Raw genomic sequence first — 11240 nt, forward strand, 5'->3', positions numbered from 1 at the left:
TTATCAAAGTGGGAAATATAGTCATTCAAACATTAAAAAATCCATGAATCATAAATTCACTAAAAGGTAGGAGCTAAATTATTAAATGATGGATGCTTTCATTTTAAGACAGTTTAGGTATAATGTAGGCTTGGCCATCCATAGACATGTTAATATGACTCAATTGAGTATCCTTGATAAGAGAAGGATAATTTGATGTTGCACAAGCTTTGTGAATTATGAGATAAAAATCCATTCTTGAGTCTCCACTCTAAACCTTTGTTAGTACTAAGTAGTACCCTTGGTATATTGTGATTAAATAGGTTCTAGTTTGTATTTAGATATTGGATCTCATATTGAGTGTTCTCCATAAATGATTGCATTTTGTACTTGCATACTATATTAACTTATGATGTCCTACGAGTTTGTAGATTTGATTGGTGTGTGTGTGTGTTAGTCAATGCATACTTTTGTGTATGACAGGTTATGTATTTGGTTATGTTAACATCTTCACAAGCATAGAAGGGTCAGTCTACAAGTACCATGTGGTTGGGAGGCATTTGTAACTATACCACTTATAGGGATCAACATACAAGGAGAAACATGCTCTAGCTATCAAGCTTGGAGCTTGAGCGATCACCCTTCTTTGTTGCATTGATAGTTTTTCTTGCATATTTACTTGTTGTATTGGATTACCCTAGTTGTTTATATTGTCATTTATGTATATCTCAACTTGGCTGGATGACTACAACCCTGGCATGGTTTACTCTGATAAACCCTAGTTTGAAGCTAGGTTGCTTTTCTTGTCACATGTTAGCATTAGAAAGTCTATCTAGTGATTGGACCGAGAGACTCCTTCATTGTATGTTTTGACAACAATGAATCTCTTCTTTTGGAATGTGTTTGATTCACGTGAACAATGAAATTTTGTTTATGTCATAAGTTGGTTGTGGGTTCATTTTATCATGGATTGGATCAAGAGCTTTCTGATGCATTATGAACTGAGTCGAACACTAGACATCATATGAAAATGTTATGGTCTTTGGAAGGTTCTATTATCTATTTCAAGTCAAGTGTCATTTTTAGTTTGGGTATTGTGTCATTCTTGGTATATAGTGTCATTCTAATCAATATTATGTCATTTTTGGAATAAAGTGTTGTTTCTTGTCATTATTATCTCATTTTTTAATAATTTCATTTTTGGTAGATGTTATGTCATTTCAGGACAATGGCTACTTCCATACATCTCTTGGAATACCTTCTTACTATTTTAGATACCCTCTTTAGAGTAGAGGCCTTTTCAATCATAACATATCAGATTCATATTTGTTGGTGAAGTTTTCCCTCTTATGTTGATTGACAATTTATCACTTGTATTACCATGAGGGTGTTATATTCCCCTTAATGACTACTATTGATGATGGTTTGGTCATGATCCATAGGGTTTAGTGAAGTACTTCAAACTCTCACAAGATGAGGTGAATGTGCCTATTTTGATCACACTTAAGTATAGGCTACTTGGGAACCTTTGGAAGAGTTGTTTTCTTCTTGCATATCATCATGTTGTGACCACCATACTATGTAGCATGTAGTTTTATGCTGATGTGTGCAGTTATTTGATGCACTTGATATGTTTACATGTATTATCTTATTAAAAAAATTGTAAAGTGAATATTTAACCTTTAGTTCCAAGGATTTCTTAGCAGGTCATTACATTCCTTGAACTATAATCATTATAAAAATAAAAATAAGTATAATGCATTTAAATTTAAAAAATCTTTCTACAATTCCACACTTTATATATTTTTATAATTTAAACATAATGATAAATTTATCATTCCATATTTAAATATTTTTCTTACTCAACCGTACATATTTTTTCACTAGAAATTAAAAATGAGAGTCCATCTTACATTTGAAAAAAACTACTCATTCAAAACCACCCATCAATCATTAAAAAAAAATCATAATTATTGTATATAACAAAAACATGCCTAATAAATTTAGATTAGGCTTTTTCATTCTTTTTAAATTTCAATAGATAGATGAGATGACAAGACCAAACACAATACTATCATAGTTTACCACAAAAATGAACTTGAACTTTCTTATATTACCTATGAAGACCTTGTAAACTTTGAATCCTAACAAACCCATTTTAGTCCTCACTTCTCATAGTTTTAAAATTGAAAGAAAAGATGGGATGATAAGACCAAATACAAAACTTCCATAGCTTACGACAAAATAAGTTATGTACTTTCTTTACTATTCATTGTAATTCACTTATTAAAAGGTCCACTAAGAATCGTGTAGTGGTCTATTAGATTAAAAAAAGGTAGTAGTTAGTATCTATTATGTAACTTTATCTGTACCAATATTAAACAGTTAAATAGTATAATTTTCTTGAGTATTAAAGTAATAGTGGTACTCTTCCCCATATAGTATTAAGCGTAGGGTGCACATATTTATCTAAAGCAATAGTGGTACTCTCCCCCATGTAAAACTTCATAAACATTGACTGGATTTAATTCCATTTACTTATCTTTTCAAACTTAAATTTGAAAAAAGAGGTAAAATAATCAAACCAAACACAAGATATCTATAATTTATGCAAAATAAACCATACACTTTCTTATATCATGCATAAATGACCTTTTCAACTTAGGATCTTAGATAACTCATTTTAAAGTCCAGTTCACATCCTTCTTTAGTAAAAGATGAAATGAGATGACAAGGCCAAACACACCTTCTATAATTAATGAGAAAAATAGAATGTGTACTTTCTTATAAAAATGATTTCAAAAATATAATACATAGTTATATCACATAAATTAATGACTTGAAAAATGAATTGTGCACTTTAAAAGTAATAGCAAAATAATAGTGCCAATTATGTACCTATATTGCATTAAGGACATCAAAAATAAATTATACACTAATAAAAACCTAAATGGTTGGTTAACATTTTTAACATGACCGATGATGCTAGAATGATATGCACTCTACTTTATGCAAAACACTTTTGAGATAGAGCTATGAACATGTGAGGCCACAAATGAGGGGCCTTATTCCTCCACTTCACTTGTTCAAACTCGTGAGTGCAATGGTCCCTAAAGGCACAATGCCTGCAAACACAATGTCCTAGCAAGGGTTTGAACCTTGGTGAGCACTTCACCAACAAAGTGTTTATATTGCAACGCTAGATGTTTGTAGACAAAATAAAATATTTACTTAGATTACATATAAACAACTTATTAAATAAATTGTGTACATTTGTAACATATCAAAGGCTTCAAAAATAAAAATTGTGTACTTTTGTAATGTATCAAAGGCTTCAAAAATAAACTATGTATTTTGTTATATAGTTATATTGCATATAAACGACTTCCCACACTTCTATTTTGAATTTTGTGGAGGCGTCTATCTAGCTATTAGAAATCTAAATCTTGATAAGTATGACATATTTTCAACAATAAGTCAAATTATGATATTGCTACCACAATTCAACTATGTAGCTTTATAAATTGAACTCATTGATCCATGTTTCCTTAGAAGTGGTTCACAAGAGCCCATCTCTCATGAGAATAAATGTAACACTTAACACTCATTCCATGTAGGTGATGCTCACAAAGATGAACCACTGGGGCTTCTTGGAAGGTCACCCATCGGGAAACTCAATCATGCTTAGCTACAAAGTTTCTCCAAGGTCAAATTCACTTTGCTTGGTCTTGGAAGAAACTATGTGGTTAATCACACTTGGGATGAAGTAGTACTCTGATGTGTGACTTTTCAAAGAGCCTATGTCCTTCACCTCTCCAAGCATCACCTAAATGCAATGAGTAGTGAGTGTTCCATGAATTAATGAACTGATAAAACCTGAATTGAACATTAATCTCAATGAGTTGAATTGTTATATAATATTTATTTAAAATCACACCCTTGAATCCACAAATCTCGTGGAAGAACAAATAAAACCTTTTAAATGAGACCATTAATTCATCATCATTATGACGAAAAATGAGGAGATGAGTCGTCACTATAATAACCAGTAGGAGCTTATAAGCTTTAAGACTGTGGTGTGCGTACGGAAAAGCTCATGCCCTACTTTTGGTCGTTCAAACTGTCATCGGACATTCGTAAATTGGGACCCGACGGTCAAGTGAGGCCCGCACCCGCCCTTCCGGGCTGGGGCCCACTGTACACATGGCAGAACAGACATGGTCCAGTGCTGACACTGGGCCCACAGCCATTGGTGTCGGAGATATGCCAAGATCCTAATGTACCCAACGGTCAAGGTCTTCCCAATCTCATCGGACGGCTCTGCTCGTCTTCCGTACTGAAACTCCACGGTCGGACCAGTCAAAGAGGCGAGGATGTTTAACCCGCGGTTAAGTCCGATGGCCTCCCCGTGCTGCGCGCCGGTCAAATTCTGTAACCCTGGTTAGCGGGGAAGCGTCTCATCATTTTCCTGACGATTAATGAATGGAAAATGGCAAGGCGTGCTTTTCCATGCGCTCTGATAAGTTTATATCTCTGTCGCTTCTCTCTCACTTTTCTCTGCCGTGATTTGCTGTGAAAATGCTGGCTTCTCTGCTATAGGGAGACACTCTTGTGGCTGCGAGAGATTTATAGGTAACTTTAGCTGTAAATGTTTCGAATTTTGTGGAATTCTTTGGCCTTTTAGAAATATTTTGGTTGTGTTTGGGGTTTCGTTGTGGAATTGGTGAAATTTGTGTAAATTTAGGCTCTGATTTGGTCCTGGAAGGTTGCAGATGGGGCGGGGCAAGAAGAAACCTTCGTCTCCGAAGCAGGAAGGCGAGGGAAGCGTCACGGAAGTGGCTCCTGCACGCAAGCGAGGTAGGCCGAGGAAAGTTGTGGAGAAAACAGTCCAAACGGAAGAGGAAGATCACGGAGAAGAAGAGGAAGGGGAAAAGTCCAAGAAATTGTCATCTGCAGCCGAATCTTCTTCGTCGAAGGGAAAGAGTAAGGCGGGAGAAAAAGAAGAGGAAGAAGATCCAACGGAAAGCAGCGCAAAGATTGTGAAAAGGCCGGGAATGAGGAGGCGTAAAGGCGAGCCTCGCAGGGCTGCGGATTGATTGTTCTCATTTTCTATCCGTTTTCTCTGCTGTAAATCTTTCAGATGCTTCTTTATTTTTGCAAATTTGAAGAAACGACATCAATTTTTCTGTTCTAAATTATGACGATTCTATAAATACTCTTTGTAATTGCCGCCGCTGCTATTCTTGACGATTATATGTTTCGGAATATTGTCGGTACAATGTTTAAATTCACTGTTACGAAATATGATAATTTACGTAGTCTATAAGGTGGTAAATTCTTCACTGTGTATCTTCTGCAGTCTTCGATTGAAATGATAATATTATAAAGGCAGGAGGCCATTCAATTTCAGAGAAATGCATTTCTTTTTTAAGTTCTTGTCTGTTCCTTGGACGATATTGTCTCACTTCTTGAATTGTTAGAATTTGCCAACAAGTTTACATACTTAATATGTTCTTCAATGTTATATCTTCTGCAATGTTGGATTGAATTGAAAATTCTAGAAGACGAGAAGGCCTTGAATTTCAGAGAGATGCATTTCTTTTTGAGATTCTTATCTGTTAGAAACCTTTGATGATTTTGCCTCAGTTCTTGATTTCTTCGATATTTATTTATATATAGGTGATTATATTTGGATGGAAATCTATTTATAACTTTTCGGATAAAAATTTATATGAAAAATGTTTGAATTTTCTTGATCAGATTTTATTGATCATATTTATATTTGTTTCGGGCGAAGTTTTTTTTTGGAAAAATGTGCGTCAGTTTTTATTATCTTAACTTACTGAATATGTCTATAATTGTTGGCAAAGTTTCATGATTGATTTGTTATATTGTTATATAGGATAATTTAAGTGTGTGATTTTGAGTCAAATTTATTGACTCATGTTTCATGAGTAGCGATTCAACAAGAATCTATTTCTTATGAGAATAAATGGAACACTTAGCACTCATTGGATCTAGGTGATGCTCACAGGGGTGAAGCATTGGGGACTTCACAGGATCCCAACTACTCCAGCTTGAGCATCGCCTAGATCCAATGAGTGCTAAGTGTTCCATTTATTCTCATGAGAACTAGATTCATGTTGAAATTATCTGCTACTTATCTATAATTTGAATGTGAAAAATAATAATTTGAATTTAATAATATTTTTCTAGATAGAAAAATATTTGTTTAATATATTCCCATTTCTAATCTTTAGGAGATTTCTTATTTTTCTTGATAATAAATCATTAGATGTTAAAAATGTCCAAACAATTTAAACTCACATAGTTCAACTGATTGTAAAAAACTAATTTCATTAATTATTTGAATTGTTTTGAACATGGCTTACTGATATGTTATTTGAACAACAATTTATTTAAATGGACATCTATATGTAACTTACTCATTATATTCATATTTAGTATATTGTTGTCATTTCATTTGCATAAATACCTACATATAATATGATAGATGACTTGATTTATACTAAAAATGTATAAGATTTTCTAATTATGACTAATCGGTTTTATTTATTTTTGTTACTTGAACAACATATTTATCAAAAGTGATGATAATTTTGTTGAGTTCACTCATAACGTCTGTATTTGTTAAGGGGGTGACATTTCATTTAAAAATGAATCCATATGCAATTCAATAAATGCATATATTTAAGAACACCTTTATAATTTCTTTTTGGTAAAATCATAACTTTGTATATTTATTTATTTATGTTATGTGGACAACATATGGATATCAGATTTTTTCAAAAATAGTTGTGGATGAGGATTTAATTTGAATGGGAATGTAGAAATGTAATAGAATTTATTTATAGAAAGACATGATTGATATTAGATTTGGTGCAGGAGAAGACATGTTTTTGGTTGAATGGTTCTTGAATTGGAGAACAAGTGGCATAAGTGCAGTTCCTTAAAGGGGTATTACCTTGGGCCACTAAAAGCACCCACTTGCCTGAAAATAAGTATCTGCCATGTCAGTCTTTTCATTCGTCAAAGACATACCATTTACATATAGAAAACTTTCAAGTTGCATGGAATTGCAGGGGCCTTATTTCAGCATGTTTTCTTGCCTTGGCTTTTCAAACAAGTTGATGGTTGTATTTGATTGGTCGCTTCCATTAATCTTTAGATTCCCTCATTGTGTGCACTGTGAAGTGTTAATGGAGCATCCAATGAAAGCATTTGTCTGATACGAAACAACAGAGGGGGTCCTACTTGATCCTCTTTGAGGTATACAAAATGTACATTGGTTACTTATGTTTTCCCATTGGAGAACATGTAATATATAACTAGTGTGAAAACAGCTCTCTAACATCAAAGACCAGATATATTGTATTTCAAATTGGGCGTGCATAGAAAAAGAGAAGAATCAAAAACTGCTTCCTGTCCACCAAACAAGAAACAAATTACTACTCTTGTCAAACTCATCTCATATGGTCGGATACCTTCTTTATTTTACCTTTTTCTTCCCTCTATCTAAATTATTAAAGTGTCTGAATTATTAAAGTATCTTCTTTGTGGATCTATGTGGCTTGTTTTCATATTAGTTTAAGATTTGCTCATATTTATTTATTGATCCAAATTCAGTTTTCACTATTGAACAAGATAACGTTTGAAGACGTAACAAAGTGTACTATGAAGGCAAATTCATAAAACAACCAATTTATATTTATCATATTATATTTTTCTTTATTAGCTATTAATTAAATCTATTTTAATAAAATTGAATGCTCTATTTTATTCTTCTTAGATTCTTTAAAAAAAAATCTACGTAATGTGCAAATTATTTAAATTATAATATGATAAAAATTACATATATATATATATATTAGTTACTGTTGCATTGTAGGCTTTTGCCTATTAAATAAATATATTATTTATAAATATTATTTTGATATATTACTATAAAATAAGTATTTTAAAATCTATAAGATTTCATAATAATAATATGAAATAATTTTATATATATATATATATATTATTAATACATAAACTATTAAGTACTTATTATTTTTTATATTTAAACTATTACTATCATTCATTTCTACACTTTTATTATTATCAATTATGTTTAAATATTATAACTATAATTGCCAAATAATCTACTCAAGTTTAATACACAATAATAATTAATTACAACAAATAAATTAGTACTTGTCTTTAGGTATTATTTAGGTATTAGTACAAACTAAAGAAATTATAATATCAAAACAGTAATATAAATAATATTTTATAAAAGTATATGTTCTTGTTTTAACATTTTTAATCAAATGACAATTATTAGATTTTAAAAATTGTAATATTAGAACTATAAAAATCTAAACTAAATTAGTATATTTGAAATTATTAAACAATAAATAAATCATTAATCAAAAAAATCACTTTCTAAAAATCTCTATTAAAAAGTATTATGTTTTTAAAGCTATGAAATCCTACCCATATAAGAGTGAAATGGATTCATCCAATCAAATTATAGAAAAATATTTTGTAAAAATTATAAAGTTAAAAATCTTGTATCTATATTGTACACATTTTATTAATTTTATAAAAAAACTTTAAAAAGACTAATTTTAACAATATAAACAAAAAAAACTTGATTCACTACTTACACATAAGAAATTGTCACAATAGTACTTAGCCTACCAATAAGTACTAATAATAACAATAGGCTTCGGCCTAAGCAAAGAGCCCACACCACAAAGGTAACTCGTGAGCCTCTTATATGAGAGGTCTTGGGTTCATGAAATACTTCACCCTTGAAGGTAAGTTTTGTAATACCCACCCTTAGTTTGCTATATATGTTGACCTCTTTTAGGCCTATTTCATAAATGTGTTAGTTTCAGAGATATATGGTATGATTTTATTTTATGACTTTAAAATATCATTTATAATAATATAGTTGATTATATTTCATGTGTTGTCTAATGATTATTACTTATGTGTTAATATTGCTATAATGATTCTTAGTTAGGAAATGTGATTGGTTTCATAACAATGTCAGATGATGTGTCTTTAATGATGATTGTTTTACATTCATAGTAATTAATGCATTGTTATATCTGAGTATTTGATGATTTGACTCATTATTCATTCTGGTACTTACCCCATACTTGCACGTGTATCATGTGCATGTCTATTTTACTTTTTTGTCTAATGTGTCTGATTTGGTTAAGGGAGGGAGTCGTAGTCACTTGCTAGTCAAGATCTACACAATGTACCACTCCCTGTCATTGCCTTTCTAGTTTAGTATATATATGCATATGTACATGCTCATATTTTATGCAAGGTGCAGGTATCAGAGACAACTTCCCTAAATTGCCAGGATGAGTGTGTCCTATCACAATAACTCAGTGCTAAGAATGGGAAGATAATGAACATGTCCAATCCCAACCATAGCCTAACCACTTGTCTTGCAAGGAAGACTGGTATCTGTCCCTCTACCCCTTTTTAAACTTGCGATTTTATCTTTGCGTGTGTTGTTTGAGTTTGAGTTTTGAATGATTTTTCTTATGTGGATTTGATTATGTTATTTATTTGGTAAAAATTTAATTATAATATTTAGATCAATCACATAATATTAAAATTATTAAATATTATTTAAATAAAAGGAAGAATTATAATATTAGGATATTTAATTAATTAGGAAATTAAATTAATTAAATATTTATTTTTTTATTTAAAAATACTTGATTTAAAAAGTCTAAATGTGAAAGTTGGCAAAATGATAAATTAAAATATTAAAGACTAAATATTTATTAATCATGAATATTTGATCGATGATAATAAAATAGAGCTGCACATTATTAGTGGACTTTTATTAATGATTAACTAATTAAATAGATTTTAATTATTAGTGCACATTATTAATTAATATAAGATTTTTGAGTGAGGAATAAGTTTTTTAATTTGAAATAAATGATATTTATTTATTTTATTATAAAAAGATAAATCTATTTTATGAAAATAAAGTAAATAAATAAAAAATATTTAATTAATTAATATTAAAAGAAAGAAAAAAATGATGTATTTATTTTCTTTAAAAAAAGTAAAGTGATTTTATTTATTTCTTAAAAATATAAGAAATCAAAGAAACTATTATTTTATTTTAGTTGAGTTACCTTCTTTGTAAGTATACTCATTCTAGAAACTTTAGTTTTATTAGTTGTATGTATTAATTTTTCTTTATTAAAAGGTCATTTTGAGTGCAGAGATTTTTGGAAAACAATAAGATAATTTAGAATAGAAATTTTAGAAGACAAGTTATAGGTTATGCACTCAAATTTTGAAGTACCAAATTTTTTGTAAAGCTCGGGAGTGAAGTCTACAATTGAGTTATATTCTTCTTCTTCCTAACAAATCAACTTGATGTTTGAAAGTAGGGCTTTCGAAATCTCTTTACAATTTCTATTAGAAAGATTGTATTCTCTATGTTTTCTTGATTGTGAATTTAGCTTTGAATTTGAATGAGGACCTTTGATTTCTGATAGATTTAGATTAGTAGAATTTTATTTTAAAATGTGTTTATGACATAATTTATATTTTGAGAAAGTTTGTTTGGAAACCTTAGTAGAAAATATTTAGAATAAATTATGGTGCTAGTATTCAAAATTATTATTTTTCTACTTTATATAAATTTAATTAAAATATACAGTTATATTCTTGATTATGAATAAATTTGTTTGCACTTACTTGTGTGTTAGTTTGAGGGTTTGAAACATGTGATTTTTCTATTAATTTTATTTAATATATTTTATCAAAAATATAAATATGCTTTTAGACACCCATTTAGATTTTGTTAATATATTTAAAAGTTATATATGATTATTTTGTATATACATAGTCAAATATTGTTCGTCATCCTAAGACTAGGCCTATTTGAGCTTAATTTTTCAATTAGAGAAACACAAACCGTCACTTACAACTTTTGCAAAATATATAGTCAGGAAAATATACTCTTTGTGATTGTAAACAAGTCTATTATGAATACTTTTCAGTTTTCATGAAGATTTAATAGTTCAAATAAAAGTTATGCTCTTCCCCCCCTCCCCCTAAACTAGTAACCTTCAAATCTGAATAGTGTTGGTAGGAAGATTTACATTTTACACCATCCAATGAACTTTTCTTTACGGCGAATAATAATGAAAAATGTGAGAAATTATATAATCTTTCATTCAATATAGGTTGCAGATCCGTATCATTCT

At 30.1% G+C, this 11240-nt stretch overlaps 1 protein-coding gene across 2 annotated transcripts; it reads left to right on the forward strand.

Annotated features, from left to right (window-relative positions):
• Window positions 1-4455: 4455 nt before the first annotated feature.
• On the forward strand, window positions 4456-5394 carry LOC149568162 (uncharacterized). 2 transcript variants are annotated; one of them, XM_089817523.1, is made up of 2 exons: window positions 4456-4611; window positions 4752-5394. In XM_089817523.1, the coding sequence occupies exon 2, from the start codon at window positions 4752-4754 to the stop codon at window positions 5073-5075; it is 324 nt and encodes a 107-aa protein (XP_089673649.1). In that variant the 5' UTR covers window positions 4456-4611; the 3' UTR covers window positions 5076-5394. The 2 variants fall into 2 exon arrangements, with proteins under 2 accessions (XP_089673649.1, XP_089673650.1); XM_089817524.1 differs by having other exon boundaries at window positions 4459-4611; window positions 4745-5394.
• The last annotated feature ends 5846 nt before the right edge of the window (window positions 5395-11240 follow it).

This window comes from Cupressus sempervirens, chromosome 3, assembly GCF_028749045.1.
Source record: "Cupressus sempervirens isolate cs-2001-9-10 chromosome 3, ASM2874904v1, whole genome shotgun sequence".
In the NCBI taxonomy this organism is placed as follows: domain Eukaryota; kingdom Viridiplantae; phylum Streptophyta; class Pinopsida; order Cupressales; family Cupressaceae; genus Cupressus; species Cupressus sempervirens.